The 27,955-nt window shown below is 48.2% G+C and overlaps 1 protein-coding gene across 1 annotated transcript in view; it reads left to right on the top strand.

Annotated features, from left to right (window-relative positions):
- The window catches only part of LOC140065386 (free fatty acid receptor 2-like), a 39,584-nt gene extending 12,734 nt beyond the window's left edge, over positions 1-26,850 (top strand). Inside the window, exon 2 of the mRNA XM_072112986.1 lies at positions 25,338-26,850. Within this exon, the coding sequence (XP_071969087.1) occupies positions 25,354-26,331 (978 nt within the window). The 5' untranslated portion in view covers positions 25,338-25,353 and the 3' untranslated portion in view covers positions 26,332-26,850. The remainder of the gene's footprint in view (positions 1-25,337) is intronic.
- The last annotated feature ends 1,105 nt before the right edge of the window (positions 26,851-27,955 follow it).

The following is a 27,955-nucleotide window of genomic DNA, read 5'->3' as shown; positions in this document are numbered from 1 at the left end:
TCCTGGTGTATGTGAGTGCGTGATCTTGCGACACAAAACTTTTTTAAAATTCCGTGGTATCCCCGAATCCGTCGAGCTGTCCGACGGCCACGTCTCCCGATTTCTGCCGTGTGCGAGCCGGTGCCGATGCGTCAAAATCGTTTGCGTGAGCCAAAATCCCGGGGCAATTCGGCGCAAAATGGAAATATTCTGGAAACCCGACGAAAGTGTGGCATTCGGACCCTTAGTAAATGAGCCCCACTGTTATCTTGCCCCGGCAGTGTGATACATTGGGGCACATTTACTTAGAAAGTCGGAAACTTCACTAAAAGTGCATTGCCCGTCTATAATACTCAGTGCGACTGATTCACTAACATCATGTGCCAAGAATCATGAATCTGGTGCTCACTGCATTGGCCCGACAGAGATCACCATCTTTTCTGTGGTGCACCTTTAACAAAGAGCGTGCAACACAATTTGCATGTTAAAGAGGGGCTCGGTCCGACTAAATCAGAACGTCCAATGGCACACCCCCTAATCTGTAGCTGCACCACAAAAGGGTTGCGAGCACCACAATTGCAGCACTGAGACACTTCTAAAATACGTGTGCAAGCCGTTTTAGCCTAGAAGAACGTGCACAGTCCAACAAAAGACCGGCATGGTCTTACCCAGTGCAACTTTTCTAAGTGCAACTGTTTAAGTGCACAGAATTATTCCAGAATTGAAGCAGAAGGGAACAAAGGGACATTATCTGTAAGGAGAGGCTTAACTCTTGTCTTTCAAAATGTTATCCGGCAAACAAAATAACCTCTTTCCTCCATCACCTTCCCTGTCGAGATGCCCTGCCGAGATGGCGCCGCTGTAGGTGGCTTCCTGTGCATTGCCTCCGGCTTATGAACCCCCTCTGCGGCATTTACTTGGCCTCTCACTCTATCACCCCCCACTAAGCAGATCAGCAGCAGCAGCAGCAGGGGCTCCATGTCGCATGGTTGCAACAGAGCAACGGTAATGGACCGATCTGACAAGCTCTGTGCAGCGCTGTGTTATCTGTGTGCGCTATATAAATTGGAGAAATGTAAGAGATCAGAGCCTTACCGCAAGTCAGGAGGAACCAGCACCAAGGCTCCAGTGGCAGCCGGAACCAGGCAGCTTAAGTGCCGGCACCTGGCAAAAGTGCAGCTACGGATGGTGCGTCTTCTGCCAAACCAATACCAGCAGTGACATCATCTATTGTCACACCACTGGTTCACCACAACACTGTCAGCGCCGCTCATGTAGTGTCCCCTACACATGTCTGTCTAGCCCGTGTCTGTGTTATTGTGACTGGTATATTTTTTACCGTAATTTCCTCCCCATATGTAATGTAATGTGTCATGTATTGTGCCGTATCGCAATGTCCTGTATCTGTATCTGCAACCAAAGATCTAGTAACATGTAAGAAGGCGCCGCTCCAAGTACTAAAGTATTTGTATCGTTGTAACTGTCTGTAACTTTGTAACAATTGCCGGAACACTATGTACAAAATCATTTCCCCCCAGGGGATCAATAAAGTTGTGTTGTAAAAGTGCGGCGCAAAACCCTAAGTAAATGTGCCCCATTGGATAAGTGACTACATGACTAGAATTACAGGGGGTACAAAAAGTATTCAGACCCCCATAAAATTTTTCACTCTTGTTTCATTGCAGCCAATTGGTAAGATCACAAAAGGTTCTTTATGTCCTCATTAATGTGAACTCTGCCTCTATCTTAACAGAAAAAAGAAATGATAAAGGGTTAAATACTTATCACCGGGGGCTGAATACTTATCACCTGGGGCTGAATACTTATCACCAGGGGATGTATACTTATCACCGGGGGCTGAATACTTATCACCAGGTGCTGAATACTTATCACCGGGGGCTGAATACTTATCACCAGGGACTGAATACTTATGACCGTGGGCTGAATACTTATCACCGGGGGCTGAATACTTATCACCGGGGGCTGAATACTTATCACCGGGGGCTGAATACTTATCAACGGGGGCCGAATACTTATCACCAGGGGCTGAATACTTATCACCGGGGGCTGAATACTTATCACCGGGGGCTGAATACTTATCACCGGGGGCTGAATACTTATCACCGGGGGCCGAATACTTATCACCAGGGGCTGAATACTTATCACCGGGGGCTGAATACTTATCACCGGGGGCTGAATACTTATCACCGGGGGCAGAATACTTATCACCGGGGGCTGAATACTTATCACCAGGGGCTGAATACTTATCACCGGGGGCTGAATACTTTTCACCGGGGGCTGAATACTTATCACCGGGGGCTGAATACTCATCACCGGGGGCTGAATACTTATCACCAGGAGCTGAATACTTATCACCGGGGGCTGAATACTTATCACCGGGGGCTGAATACTTATCACCGGGGGCTGAATACTTATCACCGGGGGCTGAATACTTATCACCAGGGGCTGAATACTTATCACCGGGGGCTGAATACTTATCACCGGGGGCTGAAAACTTATCACCAGGTGCTGAATACTTATCACCGGGGGCTGAATACTTTTCACCGGGGGCCGAATACTTATCACCAGGGGCTGAATACTTATCACCAGGGGCTGAATACTTATCACCAGGGGCTGAATACTTATCACCGGGGGCTGAATACTTATCACCGGGGGCTGAATACTTATCACCAGGTGCTGAATACTTATCACCGGGGGCTGAATACTTTTCACCGGGGGCTGAATACTTTTCACCGGGGGCTGAATACTTATCACCGGGGGCTGAATACTTATCACCGGGGGCTGAATACTCATCACCAAGGGCTGAATACTTATCACCGGGGGCTGAATACTTATCACCGGGGGCTGAATACTTATAACCGGGGGTTAAATACTTATTACCGGGGGCTGAATACTTATCACCGGGGGCTGAATACTTATCACCGGGGGCTGAATACTTATCACCAGGGGCTGAATACTTATCACCGGGGGCTGAATACTTATCACCGGGGGCTGAATACTTATCACCGGGGGCTGAATACTTATCACCAGGGGCTGAATACTTATCACCGGGGGCTGAATACTTATCACCGGGGGCTGAATACTTATCACTGGGGGCTGAATACTTATCACCGGGGGCTGAATACTTATCACCGGGGGCTGAATACTTATCACCGGGGGCTGAATACTTATCACCGGGGGCTGAGTACTTATCACCGGGGGCTGAGTACTTATCACCGGGGGCTGAATACTTATCACCGGGGGCTGAATACTTATCACCGGGGGCTGAATACTTATCACCGGGGGCTGAATACTCATCACCAAGGGCTGAATACTTATCACCGGGGGCTGAATACTTATCACCGGGGGCTGAATACTTATAACCGGGGGTTAAATACTTATTACCGGGGGCTGAATACTTATCACCGGGGGCTGAATACTTATCACTGGGGGCTGAATACTTATCACCAGGGGCTGAATACTTATCACCGGGGGCTGAATACTTATCACCGGGGGCTGAATACTTATCACCAGGGGCTGAATACTTATCACCGGGGGCTGAATACTTATCACCGGGGGCTGAATACTTATCACCAGGGGCTGAATACTTATCACCGGGGGCTGAATACTTATCACCGGGGGCTGAATACTTATCACCAGGGGCTGAGTACTTATCACCGGGGGGTGAGTACTTATCACCAGGGGCTGAATACTTATCACCAGGGGCCGAATACTTATCACCAGAGGCTGAATACTTATCACCAGGAGCTGAATATTAACACCGGGGGCTGAATACTTATCACCGGGGGCTGAATACTTATCACCCGGGGCTGAATACTTATCACCGGGGGCTGAATACTTATCACCAGGAGCTGAATACTTATCACCGGGGGCTGAATACTTATCACCGGGGGCTGAATACTTATCACCGGGGGCTGAATACTCATCACCGGGGGCTGAATACTTATCACCGGGGGCTGAATACTTATTACCGGGGGCTGAATACTTATCACCGGGGGCTGAATACTTATCACCGGGGTCTGAATACTCATCACCGGGGGCTGAATACTTATCACCGGGGGCTGAATACTTATCACCGGGTGCTGAATACTTATCACCGGGGGCTGAATTCTTATCACCGGGGGCTGAATACTTATCACCGTGGGCTGAATACTTATCACCGTGGGCTGAATACTTATCACCAGGGGCTGAATACTTATCAACGGGGGCTGAATACTTATCACCAGGGGCTGAATACTTATCACCGGGGGCTGAATACTTATCACCGGGGGCTGAATACTTATCACCAGGGGCTGAATATTTATCACCGGGGGCTGAATACTTATCACCGGGGGCTGAATACTTATCACCGGGGGCTGAATATTTATCACCGGGGGCTGAATACTTATCACCGGGGGCTGAATACTTATCCCCAGGGGCTGAATACTTCTCACCAGGGGCTGAATACTTATCACCGGGGGATGAATACTTATCACCGGGGGCTGAATACTTATCACCAGGGGCTGAATACTTATCACCGGGGGCTGAATACTTATCACCGGGGGCTGAATACTTATCACCAGGGGGCTGAATACTTATCACCGGGGGCTGAATACTTATCACCGGGGGCTGAATACTTATCACCGGGGGCTGAATACTTATCACCAGGGGGCTGAATACTTATCACCGGGGGCTGAATACTTATCACCAGGGGGCTGAATACTTATCACCGGGGGCTGAATACTTATCACCGGGGGCTGAATACTTATCACCGGGGGCTGAATACTTATCACCGGGGGCTGAATACTTACCACCGGGGGCTGAATACTTATCACCGGGGGCTGAATACTTATCACCGGGGGCTGAATACCCATCACCGGGGGCTGAATACTTATCACCAGGGGGCTGAATACTTATCACCGGGGGCTGAATACTTACCACCGGGGGCTGAATACTTATCACCGGGGGCTGAATACTTATCACCGGGGGCTGAATACTTATCACCAGGGGCTGAATACTTATCACCGGGGGCTGAATACTTATCACCAGGGGCTGAATACTTATCACCAGGGGCTGAATACTTATCACCGGGGGCTGAATACTTATCACCGGGGGATGAATACTTATCACCAGGGGCTGAATACTTATCACCGGGGGCTGAATACTTATCACCGGGGGCTGAATACTTATCACCAGGGGCTGAATACTTATCACCGGGGGCTGAATACTTATCACCGGGGGCTGAATACTTATCACCGGGGGCTGAATACTTATCACCGGGGGCTGAATACTTATCACCAGGGGCTGAATACTTATCACCGGGGGCTGAGTACTTATCACCAGGGGCTGAATACTTATCACCGGGGGCTGAATACTTATCACCGGGGGCTGAATACTTATCACCAGGGGCTGAGTACTTATCACCGGGGGCTGAGTACTTATCACCAGGGGCTGAATACTTATCACCAGGAGCTGAATATTAACATTGGGGGCTGAATACTTATCACCGGGGGCTGAATACTTATCACCCGGGGCTGAATACTTATCACCGGGGGCTGAATACTTATCACCAGGAGCTGAATACTTATCACCGGGGGCTAAATACTTATCACCGGGGGCTGAATACTTATCACCGGGGGCTGAATACTCATCACCGGGGGCTGAATACTTATCACCGGGGGCTGAATACTCATCACCGGGGGCTGAATACTCATCACCGGGGGCTGAATACTCATCACCGGGGGCTGAATACTCATCACCGGGGGCTGAATACTCATCACCGGGGGCTGAATACTCATCACCGGGGGCTGAATACTTATCACCGGGGGCTGAATACTTATCACCGGGGGCTGAATACTTATCACCGGGGGCTGAATACTCATCACCGGGGGCTGAATACTCATCACCGGGGGCTGAATACTCATCACCGGGGGCTGAATACTTATCACCGGGGGCTGAATACTTATCACCGGGGGCTGAATACTTATCACCGGGGGCTGAATACTTATCACCAGGGGGCTGAATACTTATCACCAGGGGCTGAATACTTATCACCGGGGGCTGAATACTTATCACCGGGGGCTGAATACTTATCACCGGGGGCTGAATACTTATCACCGGGGGCTGAATACTTACCACCGGGGGCTGAATACTTATCACCGGGGGCTGAATACTTATCACCGGGGGCTGAATACCCATCACCGGGGGCTGAATACTTATCACCGGGGGCTGAATACTTATCACCGGGGGCTGAATACCCATCACCGGGGGCTGAATACTTATCACCAGGGGGCTGAATACTTACCACCGGGGGCTGAATACTTATCACCGGGGGCTGAATACTTATCACCAGGGGCTGAGTACTTATCACCAGCGGCTGAGTACTTATCACCAGGGGCTGAATACTTATCACCAGGGGCCGAATACTTATCACCAGAGGCTGAATACTTATCACCAGGAGCTGAATATTAACACTGGGGGCTGAATACTTATCACCGGGGGCTGAATACTTATCACCCGGGGCTGAATACTTATCACCGGGGGCTGAATACTTATCACCAGGAGCTGAATACTTATCACCGGGGGCTGAATACTTATCACCGGGGGCTGAATACTTATCACCGGGGGCTGAATACTCATCACCGGGGGCTGAATACTTATCACCGGGGGCTGAATACTTATCACCGGGGGCTGAATACTTATCACCGGGGGCTGAATACTCATCACCGGGGGCTGAATACTCATCACCGGGGGCTGAATACTCATCACCGGGGGCTGAATACTTATCACCGGGGGCTGAATACTTATCACCGGGGGCTGAATACTTATCACCGGGGGCTGAATACTTATCACCAGGGGGCTGAATACTTATCACCAGGGGCTGAATACTTATCACCGGGGGCTGAATACTTATCACCGGGGGCTGAATACTTATCACCGGGGGCTGAATACTTATCACCGGGGGCTGAATACTTACCACCGGGGGCTGAATACTTATCACCGGGGGCTGAATACTTATCACCGGGGGCTGAATACCCATCACCGGGGGCTGAATACTTATCACCGGGGGCTGAATACTTATCACCGGGGGCTGAATACCCATCACCGGGGGCTGAATACTTATCACCAGGGGGCTGAATACTTACCACCGGGGGCTGAATACTTATCACCGGGGGCTGAATACTTATCACCAGGGGCTGAGTACTTATCACCAGCGGCTGAGTACTTATCACCAGGGGCTGAATACTTATCACCAGGGGCCGAATACTTATCACCAGAGGCTGAATACTTATCACCAGGAGCTGAATATTAACACTGGGGGCTGAATACTTATCACCGGGGGCTGAATACTTATCACCCGGGGCTGAATACTTATCACCGGGGGCTGAATACTTATCACCAGGTGCTGAATACTTATCACCGGGGGCTGAATACTTATCACCGGGGGCTGAATACTTATCACCGGGGGCTGAATACTTATCACCGGGGGCTGAATACTCATCACCGGGGGCTGAATACCCATCACCGGGGGCTGAATACTTATCACCAGGGGGCTGAATACTTATCATCGGGGGCTGAATACTTATAACCGGGGGCTGAATACTTATCACCAGCAGCAGAATACTTATTACCGGGGGCTGAATACTTCTCACCGGGGGCTGAATACTTCTCACCGGGGGCTGAATACTCATCACCAGGGGGTGAATACTTATCACCGGGGCTGAATACTTATCACCAGGGGCTGAATACTTATCACCAGGGGCTGAATACTTATCACCAGGGGCTGAATACTTATCACTGGGGGCTGAATACTTATCACCGGGGGCTGAATACTTATCATCGGGGGCTGAATACTTATCACCGGGGGCTGAATACTTATCATCGGGGGCTGAATACTTATCACCGGGGGCTGAATATTTATCACCAGGAGCTGAATACTTATCACCAGGGGCTGAATACTCATCACTGGGGGCTGAATACTTATCACCGGGGGCTGAATACTTATCACCAGGTGCTGAATACTTATCACCGGGGGCTGAATACTCATCACCGGGGGCTGAATACTTATCACCGGGGGCTGAATACTTATCACCAGGGGCTGAATACTTATCACCAGGGGCTGAATACTTATCACCGGGGGCTGAATACTTATCACCGGGGGCTGAATACTTATCACCGGGGGCTGAATACTTATCACCAGGGGCTGAATACTTATCACTGGGGCTGAATACTTATCACCAGGGGCTGAATACTTATCACTGGGGGCTGAATACTCATCACCGGGGGCTGAATACTTATCACCGGGGGCTGAATACTCATCACCGGGGGCTGAATACTTATCACCGGGGGCTGAATACTTATCACCAGGGGCTGAATACTCATCACCGGGGGCTGAATACTTATCACCGGGGGCTGAATACTTATCACCGGGGGCTGAATACTTATCACCGGGGGCTGAATACTTATCACTGGGGCTGAATACTTATCACCAGGGGCTGAATACTTATCACCGGGGGCTGAATACTCATCACCGGGGGCTGAATACTTATCACCGGGGGCTGAATACTCATCACCGGGGGCTGAATACTCATCACCGGGGGCTGAATACTTATCACTGGGGGCTGAATACTTATCACCGGGGGCTGAATACTTATCACCGGGGGCTGAATACTTATCACCGGGGGCTGAATACTTATCACCGGGGGCTGAATACTTATCACCGGGGGCTGAATACTTATCACCAGGGGCTGAATACTTATCACCGGGGGCTGAATACTTATCACCGGGGGCTGAATACTTATCACCGGGGGCTGAATACTTATCGCCGGGGGCTGAATACTTATCACCGGGAGCTGAATACTTATCACCGGGGGCTGAATACTTATCACCGGGGGCTGAATACTTATCACCGGGGGCTGAATACTTATCGCCGGGGGCTGAATACTTATCACCGGGAGCTGAATACTTATCCCCAGGGGCTGAATACTTCTCACCAGGGGCTGAATACTTATCACCAGGGGCTGAATACTTATCACCGGGGGCTGAATACTTATCACCGGGGGCTGAATACTTATCACCGGGGGCTGAATACTTATCACCGGGGGCTGAATACTTATCACCGGGGGCTGAATACTTATCACCGGGGGCTGAATACTCATCACCAGGGGCTGAATACTTATCACCAGGGGCTGAATACTTATCACCGGGGGCTGAATACTTATCCCCGGGGGCTGAATACTTATCACCAGGGGCTGAATACTTATCACCGGGGGCTGAATACTTATCACCGGGGGCTGAATACTTATCACCAGGAGCTGAATACTTATCACCGGGGGCTGAATACTTATCACCAGGGGCTGAATACTTATCACCGGGGGCTGAATACTTATCACCAGGGGCTGAATACTTATCACCTGGGGCTGAATACTTATCCCCGGGGGCTGAATACTTAGATATAGATGTGTTATATCTGGAGTCCGCTGAGATCCATTATAATCTGTCCCCCCCGCGGTTGGAATCCGCAGCCTCATTTCCTCCATGTAATGGGATTTATTCTGGAGATTTGTCATTTTTAGGTCGTTTGTCTCTTATTTGCAACATTTTCTTGATTCCATAGTTAATGATTCATCGTTACCATGTGCTGTGATTGGAGGATGTAGAAGATCTAGGGTTTGTTACACTCCCCTGTGAGCTGTTCTCATCCTTTATCTCTTTCTTATCCGGAGGGTCTGTTACAGTGTATCAGTGCAGGGAAAATGTATCAGCATGGTGTTTCTAATGACACACGTGGAGTTTTTTGGTGCGTTTTTTTCATTGCGTTTTTGCATCCTAGTAAAACGCATCAGTGGCTTTTTAAAATGGGTTTCTGGATCAAGTGTCGTATCTTTGCGTTTTCTCCCTTGCGATTTTTGTTTGTTCGTTTTTGAGGTTTGTTTTCATTGCACTTTTCAAAGCGGGCTTGCGTTTTTTGAAAATGTATTTGCGGTCTGCATTTTGTCTTGTATGTGGTTACATGCGGAAACAGCAGGGAGAACAAGATCACTGTGTTTTTACAAATACAGGCGGTCCCCTACTTAAGAACACCCGACTTACATACGACCCCTAGTTACAAACAGGCCTATGCTAAATGGTAATTACTGTACTTTATTCCTAGGCTACAATAATCAGCTGTAACAGTTATCACAGGCGTCTGTAATGAAGATTTATTATTAATCCTGATTCTTATGACAATCCAACATTTTTAAAATCCAATCATCACCAAAAAAATTCTGGCTGGGGTTACAATTATAAAATATACAGTTCCAACTTACATACAAATTCAACTTAAGAACGAACCGATCTTATATGTAACCCGGGGACTGCCTGTACAAAGCAACACAGATGTATTCAATGAAAGAACATCAGGCATCGCATTTTAAAAACGCAACTAAACAATAATAAAACACTTCTCAATGATAAAATTGGACCCATTAGGATCCACACCTTCTTTGGTTTCAGAAACTGCATGGGAAAAAACGCACCTCTGAATTCCCCCTGCGGCTGTGTTCACATGTTCAGTTTTTCAGATGCAGTTTTGTGGATCATAACCGTTGAGAACGTATAATGCAGCTGCTGCGCTCCTCTTTATTCGCTCCTCTCCTGGTTTGGGCATCAAAAAAACTGCATCTAACAAAGTAAATGTGTGAATGGACCCTCAGGGCGTGTTCACACGTTGCGTTTTGACCTGTGTTTTCATTGCGTTTGAAACGCATATACAACAGCTGAGGAGAGGAGATTTGCCTAATTACATCCCTGTTAACATTTCCGTTTAGAAAACGCATCATAAACGCAGTGTTAATGCATGCGTTAACAACACGTTAACGCATGTGTTTTGTTAACGCATGTGTTAACATTGCGTTTACAAGCGTAAACGGTAATGTATTTAGGCAAATCACCTCTCACTGGCTGTTGTATATGCGTTCCAAACGCAATGAAAACGTGACCAAAACGCAACGTGTGAACGCGCCCTGAGTGTTTGTTACAGTGTATCAGTCTGATGTTTCTGCTCTTACCGGAGGGTTTGCTGCAGTTCTGATCACACATCAGCAGCACACATATCTCTAATGTCCTGGGGGTGGGATTGTTACAATCGGGCTCATTTACTAGGGGCCCGAATTGCTCAGTTTCGTCGGGTTTACCGAAAATTACCAGGTTGCGCCGAATTGCCCCCTGTCTTTGGCCCACGCAAACGGATTTGGCGCACGTGATTTGGCGCATCCCGACGGATTCGGAAAAACAGAGGTATTTAAAAAAAAAAAATGTGTCGCTTGACACACACTTACATGCACCAGGAATAGGTTGGTGAACTCTGGCGGACCTCAGCGCAGCAGCGACACCTGGTGGACATCGTGCGCACCATCAGTGTAATTGCCGGAAGACCCGAATCCTCAACGGAGAACGCGTCTCTGGATCGCGATAGGAAGTGGGTACAGACACATTAGATTCCCCAGGACCGACCCCGACAGCAGAGGGCAAGTATTATTCTTATAAAGGATTAGGATATGTCAGATTCCTGGGGGTCCGACAATCCATACCCCCCACTAATCAGCTGGATTTATCTACAGCATTCAGCCATAAAGAGTGGAGCCATAGAACAGCTCCGCTCTTTGTATAGTGGTCAGGGCAGGTAACTACTACTCAGATTCCTTTCAAGCAAATCAGGGTTGACCTGCAGTAATGCATCTCGGCCACTATACATAAATAGCGCTGTTGTTTCAACTCTGTTCTCTGACCCATAAAGGTCCTGAGTCTCGCCAATATCAATAAGCCGGAAACCCCCTTTAAACTTAATTCATTCAGAGCTGTAGATCCCCTTGAAGCAGAATGTTCGGGGTCTCGCTACATCTATTGTATGGTCTGCAGCCGAGGTTCTGCAGAGCGTCACTCCCCATCATTCAGACCAGGAGCTGAGTACAAAGAACGGAACAGACTACAGGAAGAGACGTTTCCACTGGGAGCAGTTCTGGGATCTCCTACGACTCTCCCGGGACCCGAAATGTTTACACGGATCCATTGTCAGGTTCCTGGAAGATAGAGTCAGAACCTCTCCATAACCCAGCGGCTTCTGATAACCCATTCAGTTCTGGTGCCCCACATGGATTGTATGACATATCCCAACAAGACAAGAGGTGCAGCCCCCAGGAACAGGGACCCACTTTATATGTCCCCTCTGTACCCCATGGAGCTATGGCTGGTAATATAGTGTCATGTACCCGATTATAGTATCACTAGTATAGTGTAGTATTATATACAGAGGGAAAGGAAAGTATTCAGACCCCTTTAAAGTTTTCACTCTTTATTTCATTGAAGTCATTGGTTAGATAAAAAAAAATCTCATTAATGTGCCCTCTGCTCCCCAGTAATGTGCCCTCTGCCCCCCCAGTAATGTGCCCTCTGCACCCCCAGTAATGTGCCCTCTGCCCCCCAGTAATGTGCCCTCTGCCCCCCGGTAATGTGCCCTCTGCCCCCCCCCAGTAATGTACCCTCTGCTCCCCAGTAATGTGCCCTCTGCCCCCCAGTAATGTGCCCTCTGCCCCCCAGTAATGTGCCCTCTGCCCCCCGGTAATGTGCCCTCTGCCCCCCCCCAGTAATGTACCCTCTGCTCCCCAGTAATGTGCACTCTGCCCCCCCGTAATGTGCCCTCTGCCCCCCCCCAGTAATGTGCACTCTGCTCCCAGTAATGTGCCCTCTGCCCCCCAGTAATATGCCCTCTGCCCCCCAGTAATGTGCCCTCTGCCCCCCAGTAATATGCCCTCTGCTCCCCAGTAATGTGCCCTCTGCCCCCCAGTAATGTGCCCTCTGCCCCCCCCCAGTAATGTGCCCTCTGTCCCCCCAGTAATGTGCCCTCTGCCCCCCCCCAGTAATGTGCCCTCTGCCCCCCAGTAATGTGCACACTGCCCCCCAGTAATGTGCCCTCTGCCCCCCCCCAGTAATGTGCCCTCTGCCCCCCCAGTAATGTGCCCTCTGCCCCCCCCAGTAATGTGCCCTCTGCTCCCCAGTAATGTGCCCTCTGTCCCCCAGTAATGTGCCCTCTGCCCCCCCAGTAATGTGCCCTCTGCCCCCCCCAGTAATGTGCCCTCTGCTCCCTAGTAATGTGCCCTCTGTCCCCCAGTAATGTGCACACTGCCCCCCAGTAATGTGCCCTCTGCCCCCCCCAGTAATGTGCCCTCTGCTCCCCCAGTAATGTGCCCTCTGCTCCCCCAGTAATGTGCCCTCTGCTCCCCCAGTAATGTGCCCTCTGCTCCCCAGTAATGTGCCCTCTGCTCCCCCAGTAATACGCCCTCTGCTCCCCCAGTAATGTGCCCTCTGCTCCCCAGTAATGTGCCCTCTGCCCCCCCCAGTAATGTGCCCTCTGCTCCCCAGTAATGTGCCCTCTGCTCCCCAGTAATGTGCACTCTGCCACCCAGTAATGTGCCCTCAACCCCCCCAGGAATGTGCACTCTTCCCCCAGTAATGTGCCCTCTGCTCCCCAGTAATGTGCCCTCTGCCCCCCAGTAATGTGCACACTGCCCCCCAGTAATGTGCCCTCTGCCCCCCCCCAGTAATGTCCCCTCTGCTCCCCAGTAATGTGCCCTCTGCTCCCCAGTAATGTGCCCTCTGCCCCCCTAGTAAAGTGCCCTCTGCCCCCCAGTAATGTGCCCTCTGTCCCCCAGTAGTGTGCCCTCTGCCCCCCAGTAATGTGCTCTCTGCCCCCCCAGTAATGTGCACTCTACCCCCCAGTAATGTGCCCTCTGCCCCCCCCAGTAATGTGCCCTCTGCGCCCCCCCAAATAATGTGCACTCTGCCCCCCAATAATGTGCACTCTGCCCCCCAATAATGTGCACTCTGCCCCCCAGTAATGTGCACTATGCCCCCCTCAGTAATGTACGCTCTGCACCCCCAGTAATGTGCACTATGCCCTCATTAATGTGCCCTCTGCCCTCCAGTAATGTGCCCTCTGACCCCCAGTAATGTACACCCTGCCCCCCCAGTAATGTGCACTATGCCCCCCCCAGTAATGTACGCTCTGCACCCCCAGTAATGTGCCCTCTGCCCTCAGTAATGTGCCCTCTGCCCTCCAGTAATGTGCCCTCTGCCCCCCAGTAATCTGCACTCTGCCCCCCCAATGATGTCCCCTCTGCCCCCCCATTAATGTGCACTCTGCCCCCCCCCAGTAATGTACACCCTGCCCCCCCAGTAATGTGCACTTTCCCCCCCCCAGTAATGTGCCCTCTGCCCTCCAGTAATGTGCCCTCTGCCCTCCAGTAATGTGCCCTCTGTCCCTCAGTAATGTGCACTCTGCCCCCCCAATGATGTCCCCTCTGCCCTCCAGTAATGTGCCCTCTTCCCCCAGTAATGTGCCCTCTGCTCCCCAGTAATGTGCCCTCTGCCCCCCAGTAATGTGCACACTGCCCCCCAGTAATGTGCCCTCTGCCCCCCCCCAGTAATGTCCCCTCTGCTCCCCAGTAATGTGCCCTCTGCTCCCCAGTAATGTGCCCTCTGCCCCCCCAGTAAAGTGCCCTCTGCCCCCCAGTAATGTGCCCTCTGTCCCCAAGTAGTGTGCCCTCTGCCCCCCAGTAATGTGCTCTCTGCCCCCCCAGTAATGTGCACTCTACCCCCCAGTAATGTGCCCTCTGCCCCCCCCAGTAATGTGCCCTCTGCGCCCCCCCAAATAATGTGCACTCTGCCCCCCAATAATGTGCACTCTGCCCCCCAATAATGTGCACTCTGCCCCCCAGTAATGTGCACTATGCCCCCCCCAGTAATGTACGCTCTGCACCCCCAGTAATGTGCCCTCTGCCCTCAGTAATGTGCCCTCTGCCCTCCAGTAATGTGCCCTCTGACCCCCAGTAATGTACACCCTGCCCCCCCAGTAATGTGCACTATGCCCCCCCCAGTAATGTACGCTCTGCACCCCCAGTAATGTGCCCTCTGCCCTCAGTAATGTGCCCTCTGCCCTCCAGTAATGTGCCCTCTGCCCCCCAGTAATCTGCACTCTGCCCCCCCAATGATGTCCCCTCTGCCCCCCCATTAATGTGCACTCTGCCCCCCCCCAGTAATGTACACCCTGCCCCCCCAGTAATGTGCACTTTCCCCCCCCCAGTAATGTGCCCTCTGCCCTCCAGTAATGTGCCCTCTGCCCTCCAGTAATGTGCCCTCTGTCCCTCAGTAATGTGCACTCTGCCCCCCCAATGATGTCCCCTCTGCCCTCCAGTAATGTGCCCTCTGCCCTCCAGTAATGTGCCCTCTGCCCTCCAGTAATGTGCACTCTGCCCCCCCAATGATGTCCCCTCTGCCCTCCAGTAATGTGCCCTCTGCCCTCCAGTAATGTGCCCTCTGCCCTCCAGTAATGTGCACTCTGCCCCCCCAATGATGTCCCCTCTGCTCCCCAGTAATGTGCCCTCTGCTCCCATCTTGACATCTTGCTGAGTAGAAGCAGTTTTGGAGCTGGTGCAGCCAGGGAAGATGCTACATATTCCTTACCCCTGGATTTGGGGATCCTCTGTCTCTCCAGAGATTCTCCATTGGGTTTAGGTCCAGGCTCTGGCAGGGCCGGTCAGGAATGGTCACAGAGATGTTCTGAAGCCTCTGCTGTGTTATTAGCTCTGGGCTTGGGGTCATTGTCTTGTTGGAAGGTTCAGCCCAGTCTGAGGTCCAGAGCATCCAGAAGAGGTTCTCACCCAGGATATCTCTGTACTTGGCCGCATTCATCTTTCCTTCCATTAACCCCAGTGGTCCTTCCCCCCACACCCATAGCCTGATACTGCCCCCACCATGTGTCACTGCTGGGATTGTATTTGGCAGGTGATTAAAATTCAAGTTTTGCACTCTGTACGTGGCTTCCATATGTCTTGCACTGAGGAGAAGCTCAGCCATAGGGATCCTTGGTGTCTTTTTTACCTCTCACAACGCTCTTCTCCCACGATTGCTTAGTTTGGCCGGATGGTTGGGTCAAGAAAATGTTGTGGACGTCCCAAACTTCTTCCATTTAAGGATTATGGAGGCCACTGTGCTCCCAGGAACTTTTAGGGCTGCAGAAATTCTTTTGTAACCTTGGCCCGATCTCTGCTTTTCCACAATTCTGTCTCTAAGTTCCTTGGGCAGTTCCTTAGACCTCATGATTCTCATGAGGTCTGACACGTACTGTAAGCTCTGAGCTCTTATATAGACAGGTGTGCGCCTTTGCTAATCAAGTTCAATCAGTCTAATTAAATACAGCTGGACTCTGAACATCTCAAGGAGGATCAGCAGGAAATGGACAGCATGTGAGTTACATATGAGAGTGACAGAAAAGGGGCTGAATACTTATGACCATGTGATATTTCAGTTTTTCTTTTTGTTAATAAATTAGCAAAAATATCTATATTTAAATTTTTTTTCTGTCAAGATGGGAGCAGAGGGCACATTACTGGGGGCAGAGGGCACATTACTGGGGGCAGAGGGCACATTACAAGGGGGGCAGAGTGCACATTACTGGGGGGCACAGTGCACATTACTGGGAGGGGGCAGAGGGCACATTACTGGGGGGGGCAGAGGGCACATTACTGGGGGAGGCAGAGGGCACATTACTGGGGGGCAGAGGGCACATTACTGGGGGCGCAGAGGGCACATTACTAGGGGGAGCAGAGGGCACATTACTAGGGGGAGCAGAGGGCACATTACTGGGAGGCAGAGGGCACATTACTGGGAGGCAGAGGGCACATTACGGGGGGGCAGAGGGCACATTACTGGGGGGTAGACGGCACATTACTGGGGGCAGAGGGCACATTATTGGGGGGCAGAGGGCACATTACTGGGGAGCAGGGGGCACATTACTGGGGGGCAGAGCGCACGTTACTGGGGGGCAGAGCGCACGTTACTGGGGGGCAGAGGGCACGTTACTGGGGGGCAGAGGGCACATTACTGAGGGGGGGGCAGAGGGCACATTACTGGGGGGCAGAGCGCACGTTACTGGGGGGCAGAGGGCACATTACTGGGGGGCAGAGGGCACATTACTGGGGGGGGGGGGGCAGAGGGCACATTACTATGGGGGCAGAGGGCACAAAATAACTTTTTTGATCTTATTAATTGGCTGCAAAGAAACAAAGAGTGAAAAATGTAAAGGGGTCTGAATACTTTCCGTCCCCCCTGTATATGACGGTATTGTACGGACCTGCTACAAGTGATATCCGAGGTTATAGGTTAGCGATAAGCAGACCTAAACTTCAGCCAAAAGTTTTACATCCGGCCTCAACCCCACTGGAAACACCTGTGATCAGTCCAGGCACCAATCGCATGTGTTAACCTTTTAAATGCCACCGGCAAAGCGACCAGAACCGATGGCAGGTGTTATAGCGCTGAGCAGACCTGTAGCTTTACATGCTGCTGGTAAAGCGGAACAGTATAGGGCAGTGTATTGTGTAGTACAGTATAGGGCAGTGTAATGTATAGTAATATATAATATAGTGCAGTGTAATGTATAGTACAGTATAGGGCAGTGTAATGTATAGTACAGTATAGGGCAGTGTAATGTATAGTAATATATAATATAGGGCAGTGTAATGTATAGTACAGTATAGGGCAGTGTATTGTATAGTACAGTATAGGGCAGTGTATTGTATAGTACAGTATAGGGCAGTGTAATGTATAGTAATATATAATATAGGGCAGTGTAATGTATAGTACAGTATAGGGCAGTGTAATGTATAGTACAGTATAGGGCAGTGTATTGTATAGTACAGTATAGGGCAGTGTAATGTATAGTACAGTATAGGGCAGTGTAATGTATAGTACAGTATAGGGCAGTGTAATGTATAGTACAGTATAGGGCAGTGTAATGTATAGTAATATATAATATAGGGCAGTGTAATGTATAGTAATATATAATATAGGGCAGTGTAATGTATAGTACAGTATAGGGCAGTGTAATGTATAGTACAGTATAGGGCAGTGTATTGTGTAGTAATATATAATATAGGGCAGTGTAATGTATAGTACAGTATAGGGCAGTGTATTGTATAGTACAGTATAGGGCAGTGTAATGTATAGTACAGTATAGGGCAGTGTAATGTATAGTACAGTATAGGGCAGTGTAATGTATAGTAATATATAATATAGGGCAGTGTAATGTATAGTACAGTATAGGGCAGTGTAATGTATAGTACAGTATAGGGCAGTGTATTGTGTAGTACAGTATAGGGCAGTGTAATGTATAGTACAGTATAGGGCAGTGTAATGTATAGTACAGTATAGGGCAGTGTATTGTATAGTAATATATAATATAGGGCAGTGTAATGTATAGTACAGTATAGGGCAGTGTAATGTATAGTAATATATAATATAGGGCAGTGTAATGTATAGTACAGTATAGGGCAGTGTAATGTATAGTAATATATAATATAGGGCAGTGTAATGTATAGTACAGTATAGGGCAGTGTATTGTGTAGTACAGTATAGGGCAGTGTAATGTATAGTACAGTATAGGGCAGTGTAATGTATAGTACAGTATAGGGCAGTGTAATGTATAGTAATATATAATATAGGGCAGTGTATTGTGTAGTACAGTATAGGGCAGTGTAATGTATAGTACAGTATAGGGCAGTGTAATGTATAGTACAGTATAGGGCAGTGTAATGTATAGTAATATATAATATAGGGCAGTGTAATGTATAGTACAGTATAGGGCAGTGTAATGTATAGTACAGTATAGGGCAGTGTAATGTATAGTACAGTATAGGGCAGTGTATTGTATAGTAATATATAATATAGGGCAGTGTAATGTATAGTACAGTATAGGGCAGTGTAATGTATAGTACAGTATAGGACAGTGTATTGTGTAGTAATATATAATATAGGGCAGTGTAATGTATAGTACAGTATAGGGCAGTGTAATGTATAGTACAGTATAGGGCAGTGTAATGTATAGTACAGTATAGGGCAGTGTAATGTATAGTAATATATAATATAGGGCAGTGTAATGTATAGTACAGTATAGGGCAGTGTAATGTATAGTACAGTATAGGGCAGTGTATTGTGTAGTACAGTATAGGGCAGTGTAATGTATAGTACAGTATAGGGCAGTGTAATGTATAGTACAGTATAGGGCAGTGTATTGTATAGTAATATATAATATAGGGCAGTGTAATGTATAGTACAGTATAGGGCAGTGTATTGTGTAGTAATATATAATATAGGGCAGTGTAATGTATAGTACAGTATAGGGCAGTGTAATGTATAGTAATATATAATATAGGGCAGTGTAATGTATAGTACAGTATAGGGCAGTGTAATGTATAGTAATATATAATATAGTGCAGTGTAATGTATAGTACAGTATAGGGCAGTGTAATGTATAGTACAGTATAGGGCAGTGTAATGTATAGTAATATATAATATAGGGCAGTGTAATGTATAGTACAGTATAGGGCAGTGTATTGTATAGTACAGTATAGGGCAGTGTAATGTATAGTAATATATAATATAGGGCAGTGTAATGTATAGTACAGTATAGGGCAGTGTAATGTATAGTACAGTATAGGGCAGTGTAATGTATAGTAATATATAATATAGGGCAGTGTAATGTATAGTACAGTATAGGGCAGTGTATTGTGTAGTAATATATAATATAGGGCAGTGTAATGTATAGTACAGTATAGGGCAGTGTAATGTATAGTACAGTATAGGGCAGTGTATTGTATAGTAATATATAATATAGGGCAGTGTAATGTATAGTACAGTATAGGGCAGTGTAATGTATAGTACAGTATAGGACAGTGTATTGTGTAGTAATATATAATATAGGGCAGTGTAATGTATAGTACAGTATAGGGCAGTGTATTGTATAGTACAGTATAGGGCAGTGTATTGTGTAGTAATATATAATATAGGGCAGTGTATTGTATAGTACAGTATAGGGCAGTGTATTGTATAGTAATATATAATATAGGGCAGTGTAATGTATAGTACAGTATAGGGCAGTGTATTGTGTAGTAATATATAATATAGGGCAGTGTAATGTATAGTACAGTATAGGGCAGTGTAATGTATAGTACAGTATAGGGCAGTGTAATGTATAGTACAGTATAGGGCAGTGTAATGTATAGTAATATATAATATAGGGCAGTGTAATGTATAGTACAGTATAGGGCAGTGTAATGTATAGTACAGTATAGGGCAGTGTATTGTATAGTAATATATAATATAGGGCAGTGTAATGTATAGTACAGTATAGGGCAGTGTAATGTATAGTACAGTATAGGACAGTGTATTGTGTAGTAATATATAATATAGGGCAGTGTAATGTATAGTACAGTATAGGGCAGTGTATTGTATAGTACAGTATAGGGCAGTGTATTGTGTAGTACAGTATAGGGCAGTGTAATGTATAGTACAGTATAGGGCAGTGTAATGTATAGTACAGTATAGGGCAGTGTATTGTATAGTAATATATAATATAGGGCAGTGTATTGTATAGTACAGTATAGGGCAGTGTATTGTATAGTAATATATAATATAGGGCAGTGTAATGTATAGTACAGTATAGGGCAGTGTATTGTGTAGTAATATATAATATAGGGCAGTGTAATGTATAGTACAGTATAGGGCAGTGTAATGTATAGTACAGTATAGGGCAGTGTAATGTATAGTACAGTATAGGACAGTGTATTGTGTAGTAATATATAATATAGGGCAGTGTAATGTATAGTACAGTATAGGGCAGTGTATTGTATAGTACAGTATAGGGCAGTGTATTGTATAGTAATATATAATATAGGGCAGTGTAATGTATAGTACAGTATAGGGCAGTGTATTGTGTAGTAATATATAATATAGGGCAGTGTAATGTATAGTACAGTATAGGGCAGTGTAATGTATAGTACAGTATAGGGCAGTGTAATGTATAGTACAGTATAGGGCAGTGTAATGTATAGTAATATATAATATAGGGCAGTGTAATGTATAGTACAGTATAGGGCAGTGTAATGTATAGTAATATATAATATAGGGCAGTGTAATGTATAGTACAGTATAGGGCAGTGTAATGTATAGTACAGTATAGGGCAGTGTAATGTATAGTAATATATAATATAGGGCAGTGTAATGTATAGTACAGTATAGGGCAGTGTAATGTATAGTACAGTATAGGGCAGTGTTATGTATAGTAATATATAATATAGTGCAGTGTAATGTATAGTACAGTATAGGGCAGTGTAATGTATAGTACAGTATAGGGCAGTGTAATGTATAGTAATATATAATATAGGGCAGTGTAATGTATAGTACAGTATAGGGCAGTGTAATGTATAGTAATATATAATATAGGGCAGTGTAATGTATAGTACAGTATAGGGCAGTGTAATGTATAGTAATATATAATATAGGGCAGTGTAATGTATAGTACAGTATAGGGCAGTGTAATGTATAGTACAGTATAGGGCAGTGTATTGTGTAGTACAGTATAGGGCAGTGTATTGTATAGTACAGTATAGGGCAGTGTATTGTATAGTAATATATAATATAGGGCAGTGTAATGTATAGTACAGTATAGGGCAGTGTAATGTATAGTACAGTATAGGGCAGTGTATTGTATAGTAATATATAATATAGGGCAGTGTAATGTATAGTACAGTATAGGGCAGTGTATTGTATAGTACAGTATAGGGCAGTGTATTGTATAGTACAGTATAGGGCAGTGTTATGTATAGTAATATATAATATAGTGCAGTGTAATGTATAGTACAGTATAGGGCAGTGTAATGTATAGTACAGTATAGGGCAGTGTAATGTATAGTAATATATAATATAGGGCAGTGTAATGTATAGTACAGTATAGGGCAGTGTAATGTATAGTAATATATAATATAGGGCAGTGTAATGTATAGTACAGTATAGGGCAGTGTAATGTATAGTACAGTATAGGGCAGTGTAATGTATAGTACAGTATAGGGCAGTGTAATGTATAGTAATATATAATATAGGGCAGTGTAATGTATAGTACAGTATAGGGCAGTGTATTGTATAGTACAGTATAGGGCAGTGTAATGTATAGTACAGTATAGGGCAGTGTATTGTGTAGTACAGTATAGGGCAGTGTATTGTGTAGTACAGTATAGTGCAGTGTAATATATACAGTGTAGCATAATATATGTGTGTGTGTGTGTTATGGTATAGTATGTGGTATCACACAGCAGGTATAGATCCTGTGATGGTGGAGCCTCTGGTCCTGCTCCCTCCCTCTCCGCAGCAGAATAGTGACTGCCCCCCTGTGATGAGATAATGTGAGTGTCAGGAGGAAGCGTCCTGTCTGCATCAGTCTGGATCAATACTTCATTATCACATGAGGAGTCCTTATCCTGTTCTCATCCTAGGTCATACATGTTCATCCAGATAGAGGGGCAAATCACACTCCCAGGGAGAAACATGCGTGTCCTGATGGTGTGGGCACTGCCATGGTAGGTGTGGTCATGGAGCCGCCTGCTTCTGCTCCTACTACCTCTTGAATACCACAATCAATAGTGACCGGGTCATCGAAGAGGTTAGACAAAAAGATTGACCTCATGAAGCAGCCAGAGACCTGATAATGGCCACCAGATCTGTCATCTAACGGTGCCTTAGGTCCAGTCTGAGCTTATAGGCACGGGGAAAATATTTAAGTTTTTGACCCGGCGGGCAGTGTCCTCACACTTCTGTGCTCTGTGCATTGAGCAGCTACAAAAACCTTTCTCTCTAGTCTTAGTGACTGCTGTAGCACCAAGCTGGAGTCCTCCAGGTCAACTTGCATCGAGACTACGTCGTCTTCTCTTCCTCCACCACTTGAGCCGTTTCCCTGTGAACAGGATCTTGTTTAATCCAAGGAAGGAAACCATAGAAGCCTGAAATAGATTTTTATAGGATCTCATTCACATGCAATCGTGTCATTATTAAAAAGGAACTCCATCCTATGAGGGATACATTGGGGCAGATTTACTTACCCGGTCCATTCGCTATCCAGCGGCGCGTTCTCTGCGGTGGATTCGGGTCCGGCCGGGATTCACTAAGGTTGTTCCTCCGCCGTCCACCAGGTGGCGCTGCTGTGCTGAAGTTCCCCGGAGGCGCGCTGGAATGCACTAAAGTTCACCGGCCTATACCTGCTGAAGGTAAGTGTAATTTTTGCGACACATTTTTTGTCTTAAATGCGGCGGTTTTTCCGAATCCGTCGGGTTTTCGTTCGGCCACGGCCCCGATTTCCGCCGCGTGCATACCGGCGCCGATGCACCAAAATCCGATCGCGTGCACCAAAATCCTGGGGCAATACAGGGGAAATCGGCGTAAATCGGAAATATTCGGGTAACACGTTGGGAAAACGCGAATCGGGCCCTAAGTAAATGACCCCCAATGGGGGTCATTTACTAAAGGCCCGATTCGCGTTTTCCCGACGTGTTACGCGAATATTTCCGATTTGCGCCGATTGTACCTGAATTGCCCCGGGATTGTGGCGCACGCGATCGGATTGTGGCGCATCGGCGCCGGCATGCGCGCGACGGAAATCGGGGGGCGTGGCCGAACGAAAACCCGACGTATTCGGAAAAACCGCCGCATTTAAAAACCGAAAAAGTGTCGCTTGGGGAGCGCTTACCTTCACTTGGTCCGAGGTGGTGAATTCCGGCGCGATGAGATGACTTTCAGCGCAGCAGCGCCACCTGGTGGACGGCGGAAGAACTACATTCATAAATCCCGGCCGGACCCGAATGCAGAGCAGAGAACGCGTCGCTGGATCGCGACTGGACCGGGTAAGTAAATGTGCCCCAATGGGGCACATTTACTTACCCGGCCCATTCGCGATCCAGCGGCGCATTCTCTGCACAGGATTCGGGTCCGGCCGGGATTTGTTAAGGTAGTTCCTCCGCCGTCCACCAGGTGGCGCTGCTGCGCTGAAAATCATCTCAACGCGCCGGAATGCACCACCTCGGACCAGGTGAAGGTAAGCGCTTCCTGAGCGACACTTTTTCGGTTTTTAAATGCGGCGGTTTTTCCGAATACGTCGGGTTTTCGTTCGGCCACGCCCCCCGATTTCCGTCGCGCGCATGCCGGCGCCGATGCGCCACAATCCGATCGCGTGCGCCAAAATCCCGGGGCAATTCAGGTACAATCGGCGCAAATCGGAAATATTCGGGTAACACGTCGGGAAAACGCGAATCGGGCCCTTAGTAAATGACCCCCAATGTGTTCTTCTGGCCCAGAATGCAAGGACCGACACTGCAAGTAAAACAGTGGGGGTCATTTACTAAGGGCCCGATTCGCGTTTTCCCGACGTGTTACCCGAATATTTCCGATTTGCGCCGATTTCCCCTGTATTGCCCCGGGATTTTTTGCGCATGCAATCGGATTGTGGCGCATCGCCACCGGCAGGCACGCAACGGAAATGGGGGGGGGTGGCCGAACGAAAACCCGACAAATTAGGAAAAACCACCGGAGCTTGCACTTACCTTCACTCAGCCGGGCTCGGTTTATTCCAGTGCGTTCCAGGGAACTTCAGCACAGCAGCGCCACCTGGTGGACGGCGGAGGAACTGCCTTAATAAATCCAGGCCGGACCCGAATCCAGCGCAGAGAACGCGCCGCTGGATCGCGAATGGACCGGGTAAGTAAATCTGCCCCATTATCTCCATCTCATCGTCACAAGGAACCTCTGGGGCCATCGCTGACCTGGGGACATGTCCTCACACTGCTGTGAACTGTTTTACATCCTCCTTCCCTCTGTTCAATGATGGCTATAATACTCAACCAGAATCAAGTGAACAGCAGTGTGAGGACCGGCCTCCAGGGTCAGACTGGCCCACCAGAAAATCCTTATATTATAATTAGCCCCAAAGATCCAGCAGCAGACAAACCCATTTGCCAGTGAATGGAGCAATCGCTTGACTATGGTCAATCACAGAATCACAGACATTATGGATTATTAGAGATTATTGATGAATTATACAACATGAAGATTTTATAGGGGTGGGTCCTCAGGATCATGACTTCTGGTAGGTCCATTATTCCCTTGTCTGACACTGGACGCCTCTAATGCACCCAGAAGATCTAAAGGTGGGCATATACATTGGGTTATTGTTTAGCTCTGAATGTGTTGAGGGAAGGATGAATTGTGTATGTTGGATTTCTCCTTGGGGACACGCGCATGCTTGGAGTGAGGGGTGCAGGTGTACGTTGTGCTCTGGATGAGTAACTGTCTATGATTTGTAGCCACTTTCAGGTCACGTTAGTGAGGACCTGCCTCTTCTGACCACGGCCTATCAGCGTTTGGTTGGGATTTTTCGTCTACTAACCACTTCTGTTGTGTTGACCATCACTCATTACTTCTTCTTCTCGTCTTCTTTTTAGGGATTATGACATCACCATGGCACCAGCAGCGGAAGACAGATACATGTACCTGTCTGTATACATCATAACAATCGTCACTGGATTCCCCGCCAACCTGCTCGCTCTTCACGCCCTGATCCGCAAGCTACGCATTAAGGCCACCCCCAACGCCATCCTGTTGTTCAACTTGACCATATCTGACTTGTCCTTCTTGGCCTTCCTCCCATTCAAAGTTACGGAGGTCTTACAAGGAAAGTGGTCCATGCCATCCTTCCTGTGTCCCCTCAGTGGCCTTTTCTACTTCAGCACCATCTACTCCAGCACGTTGTTCCTCACCGCGGTCAGTGTGGAACGATATCTTGGTGTTGCCTTCCCGCTCAAGTACAAACTCTACCGTAAGCCGATCTATGCCGTGGCCATCAGTGGCTTCCTCTGGGTCTGCTCCTTTGCCCATTGTAGCATTGTCTACATCACGGAGTACCACCAGACTTCCAACGCCAGTAGTAACAAGTTCATCTGCTACGATAACTTCACGGAGAAGCAGATGGAGGTTCTCCTACCGTTTCGTCTGGAGCTCGGACTCCTCTTGTTCTGCCTTCCGTTTCTCATTACCTGTTTCTGCTATGGAAGCTTCATCAGGATCCTCGTATCTTCTCCACACATCCATAAGGACAAGAAGCAGAGAGCCATCGGCCTGGTCCTTACCACGCTCTGTGTTTTTGCCATATGCTTTGCACCTTATAATGTCTCTCATTTGGTTGGATTTTTCCTAAAGAAGAACCTAAAATGGAGGGAGAAGACTCTACTTCTTAGTACATTCAATGCAAGTCTAGACCCGATTATCTTCTACTTCTCCTCCACGGCTGTGCAGCACTCCTGCAGATGTTGTTTGATGAGGCTGAACATCTGCCATCCTAGTCCAGGTCTACAAAGGATCATGGACCAGCAGAGCATCAAATTGGGTCATCCACATATTTCGGACAGCCAAATATACAGCTCGAAGTATGGACCCTGAGGTCTTATTTATTATGATGTGGATGTGTTTTTGTTGTGTTGTGGAAAATGTTGATGATGATGGGTGGAGAGTAACGATGGTCGTAGAATGATATGATGTTTACATTAGTTTACCACCGTATGACCCATCCTTGGACCACTACAGCGTCATGCAGGAGTCATAATGGTGGCCATGATGGGAAAGGTAGATTGGGTTGGACCATGGTCATCGGTATATACCACGATAAACCCCATACTGGAGCCTGGGCAAGATGGGATTGGAAGATAAGATATGGGTTTTCCCGAAGGAAGCCATACATGCTGCCACCTGTCCCATCCTGGAAACTGGCGAGGGATGCAAGATGAGGTGAACATGACCCGATGTGTGACCTTGGACTATGTTATGAAATTCAGTTATACCCAGTGTCTCAGCCCAATGGGGGTTATACTTATCTAAGGCCCCAGAACCATGACCAATGATGTGGTCTGTGTCGGTACCATATTGAGGAGATTTGGAAGATAATATGTGTAATAAATGTATCTCTGTCCTTGTTACTTTGTATATATTGGGACAGCACCCCCTGCCAGGAGGAGGGAGGAAATCAGAGACATGGAGGGGTCAGGAGGAGGACATCAGAGACATGGAGGGTACAGGAGGAGGGAGGACATCAGAGACATGGAGGGTACAGGAGGAGGGAGGACATCAGAGACATGGAGGGTACAGGAGGGAGGACATCAGAGACATGGAGGGGTCAGGAGGAGGGAGAACATCAGAGACATGGAGGGTACAGGAGGGAGGACATCAGAGACATGTAGGGTACAGGAGGAGGGAGGACATCAGAGACACGGAGGGTACAGGAGGAGGGAGGACATCAGAGACATGGAGGGTACAGGAGGAGGGAGGACATCAGAGACATGGAGGGGTCAGGAGGAGGGAGAACATCAGAGACATGGAGGGTACAGGAGGAGGGAGGACATCAGAGACATGGAGGGTACAGAAGGGAGGACATCAGAGACATGGAGGAGTCAGGAGGAGGGAGGACATCAGAGACATGGAGGGTACAGGAGGAGGAGGACATCAGAGACATGGAGGAGTCAGGAGGAGGGAGGACATCAGAGACATGGAGGGTACAGGAGGAGGGAGGACATCAGAGACATGGAGGGTACAGTAGGGAGGACATCAGAGACATGGAGGAGTCAGGAGGAGGGAGGACATCAGAGACATGGAGGGGTCAGGAGGAGGGAGGACATCAGAGACATGGAGGGTACAGGAGGAGGGAGGACATCAGAGACATGGAGGGTACAGGAGGAGGGAGGACATCAGAGACATGGAGGGTACAGGAGGAGGGAGGACATCAGAGACATGGAGGGTACAGGAGGAGGGAGGACATCAGAGACATGGAGGGGTCAGGAGGAGGGAGGACATCAGAGACATAGAGGGTACAGGAGGAGGACATCAGAGACATGGAGGGGTCAGGAGGAGGGAGGACATCAGAGACATGGAGGGGTCAGGAGGAGGGAGGACATCAGACATGGAGGATACAGGAGGAGGGAGGACATCAGAGACATGGAGGAGTCAGGAGGAGGGAGGACATCAGAGACATGGAGGGTACAGGAGGAGGGAGGACATCAGAGACATGGAGGAG

This window comes from Engystomops pustulosus, chromosome 6, assembly GCF_040894005.1.
Source record: "Engystomops pustulosus chromosome 6, aEngPut4.maternal, whole genome shotgun sequence".
Classification (NCBI taxonomy): Eukaryota; Metazoa; Chordata; class Amphibia; order Anura; family Leptodactylidae; genus Engystomops; species Engystomops pustulosus.
This window is presented reverse-complemented; position numbering and strand designations above follow the sequence as displayed.